The 17,281-nt window shown below is 35.2% G+C and overlaps 2 protein-coding genes across 2 annotated transcripts in view; both read left to right on the top strand.

Moving 5' to 3' along the window:
• LOC111060125 (furin-like protease 2) overlaps window positions 1–7,665 on the top strand; it is an 84,566-nt gene extending 76,901 nt beyond the window's left edge. The window contains exon 8 of the mRNA XM_039435412.1: window positions 7,410–7,665. Within this exon, the coding sequence (XP_039291346.1) occupies window positions 7,410–7,544 (135 nt within the window). The 3' untranslated portion in view covers window positions 7,545–7,665. The remainder of the gene's footprint in view (window positions 1–7,409) is intronic.
• Window positions 7,666–15,721: 8,056 nt separating this feature from the next.
• The window catches only part of LOC111043758 (furin-like protease 2), a 42,665-nt gene continuing 41,105 nt past the window's right edge, over window positions 15,722–17,281 (top strand). The window contains exon 1 of the mRNA XM_039435411.1: window positions 15,722–15,886. Within this exon, the coding sequence (XP_039291345.1) occupies window positions 15,754–15,886 (133 nt within the window). The 5' untranslated portion in view covers window positions 15,722–15,753. The remainder of the gene's footprint in view (window positions 15,887–17,281) is intronic.

Here is a 17,281-nt window from a genome sequence, read left to right as displayed (position 1 = left end):
TCTTTAATAACTTTGGTGTAAACGCAGCTTTAGATGCCAAGATTTATCATGGCGTTCCGAGTTACGAATGATAATGTCAATGAAAAACTTCATTTTCCTCATGAAATCTTTCCCATAAAAAATTTAACAGATTGTTGTTCTACAAGCGTCTCTTCATGTTACAAAATGAAAATCCCAGTGAAAAACAAAAAGTGCCACTTGATAATTCCCAAATCATCTTTTTAATCGTAGCTCTGATTCAACTGAGCAATAACTTTCTGAACTTACTGAGTTAATAAAGTAACATTTAAAATTATCATAAGCGCAATGGGACTTGGGATTCCATCAATTCAGAATAAGTATTATACCGGTATTCATTTTTACAGGATTGAAGTAGTGCAACATTTAGATTAGCACACCAATAGATTTTATTTGTAGCGGAGTGAGTTCATTACTTTCATATCAAAGTTCTACTTTTTCCATTATGATATAGTACGACTACTGCAAAACAATGTCTGGTAGCCCTGGTAATGTAATGTAATGTAATGTAATGTATGGTTGATTGGAAGTCTCCAACCAGCCTGATCAGATTTCTTAGTGGGGCCATTGGCAAACATTTTAAAAAAGCCCTGATATTATTACAATGACTTTATTCCTAGTAGATAGCATTTCTAGTAGATGGCTGAATATTCTCGTTACCACATTGCAAAGGATGTTCAGTGAGGTCTACTGTTATCTGGACTACTAGAGTATTGTAACTCCTAATGTCAGATTGAGTAAGAGCTTGAAATTTATTCCTATCTAGTGTACTCCATGTTCAATAATCTGCCTTTATCTTATATTAGAAGAAACTTGCCTCTGAATAAATTAAAAAACGCACTAAATGTAATTCTGAATAAAAATGCTTATTGTTCCGTAAATTAATTTTCAAATTGTTGAAAATGTGATATTCAGTGCTGTGAGTTTATAAATAGTTTATGTCTTTTTTCAATGTATGACTTAATTTATTCAATTGTACTGGGTGATGATAATTATGACTTGATAAGACTGATTTGATGAATGATTACACTATTCATAAGATGATTACTAAGATGTTATGAATTGAATTGCTCATTTATTGTATAACAGACTATAAGCTGAATCCTTTAGACAAGGCCTATTCGCCTAATCTACATCCAAATTGTTTGTATTTATCGGTCAATATATTTCTTATTCCTAGGCGCCAGCTAAGAAAGGGGTTTCAATTTTCGTAGAATAAGCACGTAATTCAAAACTGTATGTTTTCAAAAAATGTTGTGATTTCAAATTCAAATTTCGTTTATCACACACATAGGCTATACGAGAATTAAGAATTAATGAGAAAGTGTACCGGAATAAGGTTTATGATTTTTGTTCTTCTGTATTTATACTAAGTGACATATTTATCAGTGATGGCTCTGAAACTGTAGGTTTATTGTTAAATAACGAGTTTGGAGCACCAGAAAAATGGGATTATATTTTATTATAATAAATATTCAAAATTACGTTTCCAACCCACAATTATTGTCCTATTGTCATGTCCTTAAAGTTACTGTAAACCATATCGGTTGGGACTAATCAAGGTTTATTTAGGGTGGTTTTAATTATTAGTTTATGTGTTACAAATAGTTCACCTAGATTTAGATGGCAATTGAAACATTATTGATCTAACTAAAGCATGATATTAGTGTCAAAGACAGAAATCTGCGTTTTAATTCATTATCATATGAGAGAGAGAGTGAGTGAGAGAGAGAGAGAGTGAGAGAGAGAGAGAGAGAGAGAGAGAGAGGAGAGAGAGAGAGAGTGAGCCCGAAGGAAAGGGTATGTGTAAGAGAGTGATGTGGTTGAGTGGGAGTGACAGAGTTCGATATTTTATATGCTATATGGTGGGTGAGGAATAATAGTGTGTCCCTTACGCTACACTCACACACACACACACACACACACACACACACACACACACATATATATATATATATATATATATATATATATATATATATAGTACATAAGCCATATCCATAGATTTTGGAAGCGGCATGCTATCTTTTCAATCTTTTGAAACAGCATTTATTGTCTAAGGTTGGTGAAAGAAGTTTTCTGCATTCCATAACAACAATCTGCAGACTGACGTCTCGGGTATGTGAAATTGCATATATGAGGAGTACTGTATGTTTAATTTGTTTGTTATCCACGTCTGCATCTATTTTCAGTTTGAAGAACTGGATATCAATCTTGATTATTCAAATTTTTTATTGTTCAACATACACACACATTATTTACATACATATAAAAACAAGATGATACACAATTTTTTTAGAACAATAATGCTCAAGGTAAAAACCTGTGAGGGGAGAAAAATCTAAATTTTCACATGAAAACGTCACTCGAGAATAATTATATCACCCGGCCTCACAACAGAGAGTCTTAGGGGCGATTGCTGAGATCGGGATTATCTCTTGCGCTCGGCTAAAAACCGGGTTTTGCGCCGCAGATCAAAGATCGGTTTGCTGAGTTCGTGATTAACCACGCTCGAGCGCAAAAGTTGGCCGACCGGCAATTATCGCAGGGAAAAACCTGCAGTCTAAAAATCGGTTTGCTGAGTTCCAGTCTAGGCTAAAAATTAATCTCGGTGGATTGCTGAGTTCAAGCGTAGATCAACTCGGGTTTAAAAGATAATCTCGGTGGATTGCTGAGATCGGGATCAGGCTAAAATGTGATAATCTCGGGAGCAAAAATGATGATTTTAGACTCCAACTTAGACCTGCTAGGAGGCAGGTTTAAGTTCGGGATTAAGCTATTAACTTGCTATTGTTTCGATTTTATCAAAAACCAGTGTCAAATTGGGGTTCGTCTTTGAATTCTGAACAATTTCATTACCCATAAAGTCATATATTTGAAATGTTTTTCTACTGATTTTTAAAATATTATAACATAAGAGAGTGAAAATGAAAATACCTTCAAACAACAAGAAAATTCTTCACCTCTCACGAGAAGGGGTCCGAGGGGCCTCCCCCGGAAAATTTTAGAAAAATACCCTCAATTTGGTATGATTTCAAGCAATTTCTACTAGAAAATCTACATCCTAATAATGAAGTTCCTTCATGTTCAGTGGGCTTATTATTATTCATTTTTTCATAGAAAATAATATATCATAGGCCTATGATATTTCAGTTCATATAACAAATAGAATGGAAATATAATTTTATTAGTCATTCAATTGTTTCAAAAAATAGTTTCAAAGTTATAGTCTTCAAACCTATGATTTTCATGATTTTTACTCAAGTACAAACAAATATTTTGGGGGGGATATATCCATGTTCCCAGATATTACAGGAGATTTGTATATCCTCCTGTCTCCGGTGGAAACTACTCTTTAATCATAACATTACTGGGACATTTTGTGGGTACCATACTAAAAAAAAGGTGCTGAAGCATTGGCTGAGGGAACTACGTTTCAATCACATGAAATGATTTACATCCATGATCTATTCATATTCATGCATGAAACTGAATGAACAATTATCAATACATTTTATATTGAACTTTCAATTAGATTATATAAAACTTTCAATTTAAATTAGAGTCCTTGACTTAGAATAGTTAATCTCACAGTTGTACAGTCAGTGTGAGTGAGATTTTCTGCACACATCATGCGTGAATACGCCGGATGGATCGACTCGTATAATTTGAGGATGGTGATAATGATGAGGAAACATGATTCTGTTAAAAGGAATAGTCTCCATCTCCATTATATTCTTAGGGATTTGCTTGTGATCATGTTTCTATAATTTTATCAATTCGAAGATCAGCCTTCAAAAATTTAGGTCAACTTATACATTTCAACTCACGTTGCTACACGTTTCAACTTAGCAAAAGGACAGAGGGGATTAGTATTATTATTCTCTAGAGCCCTGGAAATATCTCTGTTATTGTTCTTGGTACCTTATACAAAAGGGACTCCATAATACAAAAACAAATCAGTCCTTGCCGGACAAAGCTAGAGGAAGAAGAAAAAGAAGAAGAAGAAGAAGAAGAGAAGAAGAAGAAGAAGAAGAAGAAGAAGATGACAGGAGGAGAAGAAGAACAAGCGAGAAGAAGAAGAAGATAATAGAAAAAGGAGACAGAAGAATAAGGAAGAAGAGGAAGAAGATGAACAATAATAAGAAGAAAAAATATAGATAGGAGAAGATTATAACCGTTGAGTACACTATTTTATCTATAACCACTCTTTTGACGAATTGAAAACTTATAAATTACTGGTGGTACTCCCATACAGTAACAGTCAGGGGTGTATTCAAATACCGTTGGATAACATCTTTCCAATATTGTTACATTCATCTAGAAGTATATAATCTGTTCTTTCTTACATTGATATCACTTATGTATAAGTTACTGCAGAATCAAAATTATTTTATATTGACTGAACAATTAAAAGTCACATTGAAATAGTTATTTTGGAGTTTGGTAGAAATAATACATTTACATGAAACTCAATTTATTCATTAAAGGCAATCTACATATTTCTAATAGGTTCTGATAACACATAATGATAAAATAGGTGTTCAATGAATTAATGAAGCCTAACAACTTGAAATATATTTCAAATTATTTAAGATTAAATTGATTCTACCTCGGTGCAAGTCAGCTTCACATTTGTACATGTATCATTGTATTGAATTATTAAATATTTGATGATTTTGGTAAAACAACATTTTAATCCGGGACTAGTAGTTCTATGAACAGTAGACCTCGCGCAGTTATAAAACACAGCCTCGTCTCATACTGTCCATAAGAGTAAATCCTGTTTGTATGTTGTGTCGGCAAGATGTCGGTGTGAAAACGGCTAATGGCTGTTGGGGTTAGTGTATCAAAAATATGCTAACATCAAAATCTAATCTCCTTCAACTTACTGGCAACAGGTCAGACCGAGTTGAAAGCAGATAAAGGTCGAGAGAAAATACTATGTTTTCTTTCCGTTATTAATTGCATGCGTCATTGCATGCAATGAATAGTCAACACGACAGCTGATTTTTTACTAAGTTACATTGATATATTAATTGCATGCGTTATTGCATGCAATTAAAAATCCACTCAACAGCTGAATTATTATGGATGATTCTATTCTGATTTTTACTGTAATATTGGCGTTCGAAGGAGACTTCACCTATTGTATTAACCTTAAAATGCAAAATTTTCAAAAAACCTTGTATATACGTCGAGGCACAATTTAAAAAGAAATATACCTGTCAAATTTCATGGTAATCTATTGCTGCGTTTCGCCGTAATTGCGGAACATATAAACATAAAGAGAAATGCAAAGCCGTCGACTTGAATCTTAGAACTCATTTCGCTCGGTCAATAAATCGAAATTTTAAGAAACCACAAATATCCTGGATGAAAAGGGGAATCAATTTATTGTTATGTATAGATTTGAATCTGAATGTCTAGGATCCACTAAACAGTCTACTAAATTCATCATTTTTTCTCCATAGGAGAAACGTTTAAAGCTGGCTTCAAATGATGTCACCACATTATTAACATATGTAAATTATATATTTATATATGTATGTCACGTGGATTGAAGGAGCGTTGTTTGTGAAGTTGTTTGTTGATTGAAGGAAGATTCTATTTTACTATTTAAATAAATCATAATGTAATTTACTTATCCACTTCGAGATTTACATAGTGATAATAAGTAGGAAATGAAATGTATAGCAAACACTTCAGTTGCTATGTAGGCCTACTGTATTGTATTCTGTAGTATCTTATTTTTTACTAAAGTGATGAAGTATCAGAAAATACTATCATTCAGCATTGTTATGTATTATTTTCAATGTCATTTTTTTCTCTTTCTTTTCAATAATTTAAAATTTGTTATTATTTTAAATAAGTAGATAACTTAACTATTGTTTGTTTTTAATTATATTATTTGTATCTATTTTTTTCGTATTGTTATAATACTTGATAGAGAGTTGAGTGTAAGAGAGGGTCGACTGCGCCCTAACTTCGCTTTCTAAGAAAAATAAAGACAGTCATTCTATTCTATTCATGTCACCATAATATATATGTATATGTATTAAAAAACAGACGCTTTCTAAGAAAAATAAAGGCAGTCACTCTATTCTATTCATGTCACCATAATATATATGTATATATATCAAAAAACAGATGACATCCAATTCATTAGAGCAAATGGAATGCCTTCATCTTCATGTGTAGGCAACACACCACACCAACCTTGTTCCTGTGAGACTGACCTTGTCTCTGTGACACTACACTTGTTCGAATGGGACTCTACCCCTCTTCTTGCTCCACTGACACTACTTGTTCCAGTGAAACAGACCTTGTCTCTGTGAGACTCACCTTGTCTCTGTGAGACTCACCTTGTCTCTGTGAGACTCAACTTGTCTCTGTGGGAACTTGTTCCTGTGAGACTGCCATTTATAAAACTACTTGTTCCTATGAAACTTGTCTCTGTGACACTAATATCGTTCAAAAACACTACTTGTCTCTGTGAGAACTTGTCTCTGTGATACGGACCCGACCTTACGACGTTTATGCTCATTGTCACTACTTAAGTTCCATGCTACTCCATTTTTCAATCTCACTTTACTAAAAATATGACATCTAATTCGTCACTACTTAGCATGATGGAACAAATTTTATAATACGTTATAAATATTATATTATCTTATCTAATTCTTATTATTGTCTTATCTAAAATGATAATACATCACTTTCATCAAACATAACCTCACTTTCATTTAAAATGCACGGTACTATGGAACTCAAGTCGAAGCTCGACCAGCATGTCGAGTCGACGCTCGACTCAGTCTCACAGTCGTGAGCTCGCGGAGACTAGAATAGTCTGGTCTGAGTGTTGCCATTTGAAAACACATGCTGCGACAAGAAGAGACTAGAGTCTCTCAGACCAGACGATTCTAGCCTCCACGACGTCACCATTTGGAAACACATGCTCTCGACTAGAGTCGACCTGAGTCGCATAAGTGTGAGTTGAGCCTAAGAGGAATGTTCAGAAAAAAAATTGCAGATTCCTTTGTGCAGTAGGATTTTCTATGATCGTGCATACAAGTTGTGAATTGCCATCTCCATTTTCTTACTTAGTTATTAGAGCCTATGTTTGTTTATCTATACTTTACTTTGATTTTTAGACTTAAGTTTTTAGATAAGATTCAGTTATACATACTGTATATATACAGTAATAATAGAGACAGTAGAAATAGTATAAGAGACATTAGTCGGGTTGAGTTGACAAAAAATTGACGTGAAATTCGGAACATGAACGAAGTTTATGTTCATTATGAGCATAACCTATACCATGGGATATTTTCTTGTGCTATATTTTCTCTATGGTAGAAGTGATGATCGTATTTTTTTGATGTTTGCAGGGCAGAAAAGGCAAAGGTTCGATATTTGTGTGGGCATCAGGCAATGGAGGGAGACACACTGATTCGTGCAACTGCGATGGATATACTAACAGCATCTTCACCCTGTCAATCTCCAGTGCTACACAAGGAGGGTGAGTACCCTTATAACAGTAGGCCTATCTTTATAAGAGTTGAACATTTCTAGCAAAAAAATAAGAGTTTAATGGGTCTCAAACTCGCAACCTCTGATTCATCAAGCGCGCACACTACCAACTATACTCCGTACAAAATTACTTTTACTTGGGAGGGATATGATCAGCAGAGAAGGCATACAGCGGTAGGGATACAACGGCGGCGATGTCGCCGTTCTGAACCGGCCAGCTTTCTCTAATTTCTAGAGAGTATTCAAGCGCTTATGTTACTAAGTTTCCTCTCTGAAAGCATTGAGTCGACTGAGTCTAATCGACAAATTAGCAACTGTAACCATGACTCTATCCATCACTGTAATTAGCTGATCTCCCTCAATTTCTCTGCGCCGCATATTCCTCCAAATCAAAAGTAATTTTTTACTTTAGAGTAAAAAGGAGTTTTTAGAGTGAGGAGTTTATTTTAGTTAAGAGTAAAGAGAAGCGTTTTGACAGGGAATGTAGAGCTGGAATGTAGCATGTGGCACGTACCCATAGAGCTCAATACATACTGGAGACAACAGTGATTGAGAAGCTGTGTTCTGTCCAGTTTGGCTGGTTTCAATTGAAGCAAAAAAGAAAAGTATTTGAAATAAGATAAAAATATCAAGTACAGTACCCTTCTTTATTCACGTTTGAACTACTGGACTGATTAACTTGAAATTTTGGATATAGATTCTTAATTTACCACGTATGGTTGTAGGCCTATTTCAAATTCTTCAAGATTTTAGTAGGTCAAGATTTAGTTTTTGAGATTTAATTGGACCTTACAGAGCACGGGTTACCATCTAGTCTATAAATAACATCAATGCTCCTCATCCAACGGAAGCTGACTTGTGAAGTAAGAAGTGACAAACCAGTTCAGAATTCAGGAATGCTGACTCATTGGTCCCTTCCACATTCCTTTCAAGTTTTTAGTTTGTCAATTGTTTAATTAGACCTTGCGGAGCATGTATTTGTCAATTGGTCTATTGTTGCAAAAATGGAGATTTCACACTCAACACTAAAGCTGCTGCAAAAGGAGTGGAGAAATTCGTAAAAGTGTGAAATTACACATCAAATTGAAGAGAATTGAATGCTCTATAAGCTCATGATCAGCATGGATTTTTCCCATAGATATTTAAAAAGTTATAAGAGCAAAAATAGAAAACAAATTGGTGGCAAAAGTGTTTTTTTTCAAAAATGTCACACCTTCAAGATCGGATATCTCGAAAACTAGAGGAGTTATAAAAAAAGTTGTAGGATGAATATTGTAGGACATTATGTAAGCTTTAATTTGTTATAATAAATAAATAAATAAATAAAGCCTTTATTTTTGTCCAAAACACACATAAGTTACATTACTGAAGTACTTCAAAATACTTTTGAAATCAATTTCATTTAAAACAATCAATAGTCTTTTTTATGCTTTGTTTTGGAAACTAAGCCCGTCACCGAGCGTAGGCCTCCCCCAGGTTGATCCATCTCTGTCGATCTCTGGCTGCTTCCATCCAGTTGACTCCTGCTATTCCGACGATGTCATCCTTCCATCTCACTCTTGGCCTGCCGACGTTCCTCTTCCTCCACGATGGCTCCCATTCAGTCACTTTCTTCGTCCATCTTCCGTCTTGTAGTCGCGAAACGTGTCCTGCCCATTTCCACTTCAATCTTCTTACAGTTACAATGACGTCTTCCAACTTGATTTTGCTCTTGATGGTTGAAGTGCGAATTCTTTGCATACGGTGAATGTTCAGAATGCTTCTTTCCATAGCCAGTTGGGTTTTACGAATAGAGTCTATAGTGCTAGCTCTACAGGCCCAGGTTTGTGCGCCGTACGTAAGAGTGGGGAACACACACGATCTAAGAACTTTGGTTTTGGATGATAAGCTGACTTCTTTATTTTTCATGATGCATTTGAGCGACCAGAACTTGTTCCAGGCAGCTGTTCGTCTTCGTTTGAGCTCTTTTTCCTCTCTTTTATCGAATGAGAAACACTGACCAAGATAGACTACTTCCTGCGTCCAATTTAAAGCCTTTCCATCCAGCTCAATTATTCCTGGGGCCGCATTTGTCATGAGGTTGGTCTTTTCAGGATTGATTTCAAGCCCAGCTTTCTTACTTGCCTCTGCCAGCTCTAATATCATATTTTTCAGTTCCTGTAGTGACTTTCCTATCAACACCACGTCATCGGCAAATCTCAGGTGGCTCAGGTGCTCCCCTCTTATTGAGATACCTCTTCTTTCCCATTCCAGCTGTTTGAACACCTCCTGGAGAGCTGAATTGAAGAAAATCGGTGATAAGGGATCGCCCTGCTTGACTCCTCTACTCAGTTTGAAATACCTTCCTGCTCTCTCAAGACGAATTCTCGCAGCACTACTCTCATAATAATTCTTGAGAATGTTCAAATAGACTTCAGGCACTCCCTGCTCACGAAGAGACTTGAACAAAAAGCCATGATTCAAACTGTCAAAAGCTTTCTTATAATCTATAAAGGCCATATAAATCTTAATTCGATATTCAGAACACTTTTCGATCAATTGGTTTATTATATGTAAATTATCAACTGTTGAGAATCCTCTTCTGAAACCAGCTTGCTCATTTGGTTGATGAATTATAAGGATTGGCTGAATACGATTTGACATGGCTTTCATAAATAACTTTCCAATGCATGATGTAATACTTATTGGGCGATAGTTATTTATGTTATAAATGTCACCTTTTTTGAATAGAAGAATTATATCTGCTAATTTCCACTGGTATGGAACCAGTTGCTCTTTAAGTATTTTATTGAAACAATCAACAAGCGCTCTCAAAATGTTTGCCGAGATAGCTTTTATCATCTCATTAGAAATATTATCTATTCCAGCCATCTTATTATTTTTCAATCCCTTTATAATATCAGACAATTCTTGTTCATGGAAATCGGGTAATTCTTCTTGTGCAGCTGTGACCGTAGTATATGTATCTATACCATTCGAACTTTTGAATAACTCCTCATAATACATAGATGCTTTCTCAATGATGCCTTCTCTCTTCCTATCGATACAGCCTCTTTTGTCTTTCAAACCCGTATTCCATTCCACACCATTTGAAAGTTTTTTCTTGATTTTCCTTGTAGAGCCTTCAGTTTCTAGAATTTGGTTTATTATATTATTTTCATATTGCTGTAAATCGTTGCGAATATGGCACCTTGCTAATTTGCATAATAAATTATATTCCAACTTTTCTCTTGCATTTTTATGTTTTTTATGCTTCATATCCTCACGAGCTTTTATTATTTCTTTTGTGCTTTGTGATAATTTACCCAAGCTGCTACCTTGTGAAACCTCAAAAGTGTTTTTTATAGCACTTTCCAATATATTATAACTGTCTTGTAAACTAGTTTGGTGATGAGTGAAATTTATCAATTGTATTTTTTGCTCCAGCTCTCTTAAACCATTGTTATTAATCACTGGTGTTCTGCTCATAGTCCTGTTCCACTCTATTCTAGGTCTTCTTGTTGACCAATCTGGTGAAAGCTCAATTATTATCAATCTGTGATCAGTTGCAAAATTAATTCTTCCTGTCACTTCAAAACGCTTAATAATTCCTCTTTGAGCGGTCAGCACATAATCTATTTCGTTCTTAGTCTGTTGATTGGGCGAAATCCACGTCCACTTTTTCCCAGCTCTTTTTTTGAAAAAAGAATTGATTATCTTCAAGCCCTGCTGAAAACAGAAATCGACCAACAACTGTCCTGCTCCATTCCTTCTGCCATAACCATATTTGCCTACTACATTTGCTTCGTTGTCTTCCTGCAGACCGACCTGAGCGTTGAAATCTCCTAGAATTATTTTTGCATTTTTCCAGTTATTTTTTTCATGTCTGATTGCTGTTGACGATTGCTCGTAGAACGCCTCACGCTCTTCCTCCTCAGCTTCTGCAGTCGGAGAGTAAACTTGATATAAGCTTAATATCTTAGAACAACCTATTCTTATTCTTAGAACAGCGAGTCTTTCTGTTATGCCTTTAAATTCAATTATTCTTGATTTTAATTTTTCTTTGATTATAAATCCAACTCCTTTTTGGCCTTGAGTTTCTCCAAAATGGTAGAAAATATATCCACTCTTTCTTTGTAAGATTTTTTCATAGTTCCTTCTCACTTCAGATACTCCTAGAACATCTATACTTGTTTCTCCTAGTGCTTCTTCCAATTCACAAAGTCTTTCTTCTGTTCTTAGAGTGCGAACATTTAGAGTTCCTATAATTAATCCTGGGGGGTTTTGGTCGTACTTCCCCACGGTGACCAAACGTCCTGGGGAAAAACTGCTTCTAATTTCATCCGAATCACAATCCATTTTCCTGTCCGTGTTGTTGGTTGGCGGCCTAGTTTCCATTTTTTCCTATTCATTCTGACTGCCTGTTTGATCTAATCTTGAACTACCGTCGTGATTTGCATGTGATTGCTCGCTCAGACGATCCTCCTCTTTGCTTTTTTCATCATTTTTTATGAGGAATCTCTCTAGGCTGTTATTCCCTCTGAATTTCCTTCCCTTCTTTTTAGACTGGCGATCCTGAGAATTTTTCCTTTCTCCTTGTGGCCGTGGTGATGCCTCTTCACTTCTCGCTCGTTTTCCGGAGTTAGACTCTTGTCTGTCCAATTCTTCCAGGGATAGAAGCGTCCCATCCACCTTTAACTTCTCCCCTATCATGGTTACTCTTCTACCTTGTGCTTTCAATTTTACAAGGTGCGGGAATAATTGCTTCCTGATTACCCTGCTCTCACGAGAGAAATCCTCCTTTATCTGAACATTTTTGAGCTCTTCTGATTCTTGCAGTTTTCTCTTTGCTCTCAATATATTGTTTTTCACTACCATCGAATTCAACTTTACAATTACAGGCGATCCTCCCTTATTTTTGTTTGTTCTCCATAATTCTCTAATATAATTTCCATTAAAATCAGGGACCACATATTGCAAAATTCTTATCACTTCTTCATTCATAGCAAAAAATTCCTTATTTTTTACTCCAAAAAGCAACAAGTTGAATTTTCTGTCTTTTTCTTCGTTAAGCATGACATTTTTCAAATTTTTCTGTTTCATGTGGTTAATTTCCTTTTTAATCTCATTTAATTCCTTTTGAAAGTTACTATTCAATGTGTCGACTTTATTGTCCAACTCATCAAGTTTCTCCAATTTCCCTAATATTTGGTCTATTTTTTCCTCAATATTATTCATTGTGTGGTTGATTTAATTTCACAGCTACAATACAATGAAAATGACAAACGATATGGAATGAACGAACAAAGATTACAATACTGACACCTATAAGGAGAATCTGATTTATCGTTGCTGTGGTGATTAATGGAACTTATCAGAGAATTCTGTAGCCTAGGTCACGGTAGATAAGAAGCCGACAGGCAGTTCAGGTGTTCAGATTCTTTTTCTTCTTCTTCCAACTTCGTACTCTGCTTTTGACTATTATTATTGTTGCTTTATCATATTATTTCCCTGTATTGCCTGCGCGGTAAATTTAGTTTTTGAAGTTTGATGCAAGTTGATCAAAGTCCATCTTCCTTACTTCAACGTGCGAGTGTATCTTTCTTTAAATCGTTCAATTTAACCTAGAAAACTGGTACTTGTACACTTTTGAATGACTGAACTCTGTTACTAATTATCCAAAAAATGTTATTCTCTGTACACTGGACACACTGCGATCTAGAATTAGTTTACCTGCTCAGAAAAACGACATGAACAAAACTTTGTCACTCGAATTTTCGATTTTTCCACGAACACGATCTGAAGACTATTTTACACAGCAGTTCAAGGCTGCCAACCTTCTAATTTGTTATATGACAGTCAAATCCTTAAGATACATAGTTTATGCGAGATACATACGAGCTTTATGCGAGAAACCAAAAAGTGGTACCTTTAAACCACCCCCACCCCTTTAGCACAGATGGTAGGGGTGGGGACTTTTGATATGTTTACCTCCTCACTACCCTTGACAGAACTGTGGGGTCAAAAATTGTCTTCCAAACACTTCCCTCTATACCCTTTTTTGAGCATTCATTGCCTGGACTATTTACAATTTATTAAATTATTGGGGAAGGACAAACAGGCAAAACACAAAACTGTTCCAACAACGAATTTTAATAAATTTATATGCGGTACTTTAGTGAGGTCCACATTATAATGGCAGTAAAGAAAGATGGGAGAACAGGGTTGCTAATTCTCTATATTTGGCTCCTTTTTGCCTCATACTGTACTAAAACACAACCATCTATATTGGATTCTGTAAATAAAACATCCCACTACATTGTATTATAATTATTATAATCACGAATGTATTACAATCTCAAAATAGAAGTTTTCTTGTGCATTAGATGATGAGTGGATTTTGAATTCTCAATTTGAAGCTGAGTTTTTGCAGGCCGGACACAGCAATGTCTCCCGGCTACATAGGCCAAACAAGTTATTGACTCTTTGAATGTTTCTAATTTTTTTTTATTGGCCTAAGAGTGCATACGCATAAACAGTATACAGAGTAAGTCATAATATGTATGAGAACCTTTCAATAAGATGGAGACTATTGTACATATAATACAGTGAGTTTTTAGGATATGTTATTGGTCGAATGACCAATTGACGTACAACCTTCTTGTAACTTACGTACTTGTAATTGACGTACCTTTTGACATACAACTGAATTTCAACTCCTTATAAGGGGTTGTAACTCGAATATTTTAAATGTAAACACCTATTGTGTGGTACATCATTTTCAAGGTCCTTTTAAAACAAGAAAGATGACATCAATAAAAATGTTCCATGATATCTTTATCCAAAATGGCGGCTGATTGAAGTTTAAGTTTTAAAGAAATGATTGATAAAGTTCAATCAGCCGCTATTTTGGATACAAGTATCTTATAACATTTTCATTGATGTAATCTTTCTTGTTTTAAAAAGGCCTTAAAAATTATGTAGGTACCACACAATGGATGTTTACATTTAAAATATTCTAGTTATAACCGCTAAGTCACCCCCTTAAGATGAGTTGAAATTCAGTTGTATGTCAAAAAGTAGAGTATTCGACCAATAAGTTAATCTGAAAGTTACACAGTATTATATCTACAACATTCTCCAACTTATTGAAGGGTTCCCATACATATGACTCACTCTGTATATCCTATTACATCATTTGATTTAATATCAGTTTTATTTCATTCAAAACTTTCATAACTGAGATCAGATTTTTATTCTCACACACACACACCTGAAAGCAGCTTTAAAGTAGCAGGTGAAATTTCCAATTTTCAACAATTGTCGTGACTCAGCGGCTCCAAAGGGGGTAGAGATTCACTCTTCTGCTATATTTACCTCCTTACTAGTATCAATTGAGCTGCAAAGTCAAAAAATGTTTTAGGCTCACACACATTGATTTTTGTTCGTACGATATTTTGCCGTTCTTAAAATCCTATTGGATTAAACAGATGATTTCAAACAGATGATGTTTGTCAAATTCCGTTTAATCTGATAGAATTCATAAGGACGGAAAAATAACGTACGAACAAAAATTGATTAGGGGCTTTAGAGGTACCCCCTTCGAATTCCATTGTCGAATGATCAATGTTTCAGCATTGAAAATGTCACCCCTACATTAAAGCTGCTATAACAAAGAAAGGAAACTTGCTGACGTTGATATAACATTTTTTATGTTTATTTTTTGACAGTAAATTTGACTGTACTATGACTGTGATATTTATTTCACAGTCGATAAATCTGACTGTGATATTTTTTGACTGTACCTCAGAGCTAGAGGAGCTCTAAAAGGAGTATATTTTTGACACAATGATGTTTTCAGTGGGTCTTGTTCAGCTTTTCAAACTCCATAGATTCAAGATAACGTAAGTCCTCTGCAGTTGGTTGTTTTGAAGATAGCCAGAGCTGAAGAAGCGTAGTCCAGTGAGCATTAAAACTGAAACAACGTGAGTCCAATAACTCACAAGTGAGTGTAATGCTGAATCGACTTTCGCTCTTTTAGCCCCGGCTGGGGGTGTAATACTTCTTGGGCTCTCCTGTAAAATCAGCTATCTGAGATTTACGGTACGCCTATCTAACTCTGATGTACAGGAATAATCTATTTATTTATTTGTAGTTTTTTCTATTTAATAATTTATTTATTTGTGTGTAGGAACGTCAGCATCAGCGCCCCTGGCGGCAGGAATGTGCGCACTAGCATTGGAAGCCAACCCTGATCTGACGTGGCGTGACATGCAGTTCATAGTGGTGCTTACCTCGAAAGCGGCGCCTCTCGAGAAGGAGAACGGCTGGATCACTAACGGCATCAAGCGAAAAGGTTCACTAGCATCACTATAGAATTACTTTTTCCTCCACCTACTTTCAAAAGTACTTACTTTACTCCCTGAAACATGATACTAAAGTGTCACTTTTTCGCTCTCAGTACTAAAAAACAGAAAAACTCCCTAGGGAGTAAAAGTGACTCCATTTAAATAACATGGGAAGCATCTCTATTTTAAAAACGTACATTTGGAATAGGTCAGAAGGTCTAAGCTCAGATGAGGAAGCATATAGAGTAGTCATTAAACCAACTAAATTCAATATCTCAACCAGACATTTGATCGATATATAAAATTTATGTTTGTATGCTGAAATTATTATTACAAACTTCATATCACTATACTAAAAAAATGTATATATTTTTTTCTTTTATTCCATGTTATTCAAAATATCAGCCAACGAATATTACTTATTAACTAATCAAATTTGAAACGGGAACTTCATCATAGCTGTAGTTTTGGCTGTCATTGTTGTTACAACTTTAGCCGACAGATAGTGCTGTCGGAGGAGAACTGTGATTACAAGCCAGCTGTTTCTGTTTACTTTTTAGATTATGTTGTAACACATTGTTTGGTCACATACGTTTTTAAAAATTATTTTATTAGCAGTTTTTATAAAAATGAAGGTGGAGGAAAAATGTTGTGTATATCACGAGTGAAAAACGTTTTTTCTTTTTTCTCACTCAGGAAAATTGTTGCCCTCGGCTTCGCCTCGGGCTTCAAACTTTTCCCTCAGGGAGAAAAAACAGCACTTTTCACTCTAGATATACAAATAACTATTTTATTTGATGTCATGGCGAAGTTTGGACTGTAATGTCCACTCTAACACCTAACCACGTTGTACCATTCTTGTCATAAACACAATTTTTTTCAGATTTGCACTTTCGTGTTCCGTTTAAAATAGTATGCTATTATCGTGTGGGATGTGTCTGAAACTGTTCCAAAAAAATCTGTAAGGGCAATTGAAGGAATTATGCCAATAGTCTTGCAGAAACCATTTCAAAGAAGTAGGTTTACTAACCGTTCTCTCCTTTCATATCTATGAGGCGAAAATGTACGTTAAGAGGAAGACAAACAAGGTCTAGAAATGCCGATATCCTATTATATTAAGCGAGCAATTTCTGTATATCTGTTTATATTTTTATATTGGGTTATTTATGTCCATCGGATCTCGAAAACGGTTCTAACGATTTTCACGAAATTTGGAACACAGTAGGTTTATGATATAAAAATTCGATTGCACTAGGTCTCATCCCTGGGAAAACTCGCTGAATGACATTAAAAGGATAATCCATTCTTGGAAAAACAGCTGAGACTTTCTTCGTCTGTGGATAATAAAAAAATGAGTGAGACGCACTCGGTCTGTGGAAAATCAAAATATCTCATCCCCGAAA

Source organism: Nilaparvata lugens, chromosome 9 (assembly GCF_014356525.2).
Source record: "Nilaparvata lugens isolate BPH chromosome 9, ASM1435652v1, whole genome shotgun sequence".
NCBI lineage: Eukaryota > Metazoa > Arthropoda > Insecta > Hemiptera > Delphacidae > Nilaparvata > Nilaparvata lugens.
Note: the sequence above shows the minus strand (reverse complement) of the source record. Positions and strands in the feature narration are given on the sequence as shown.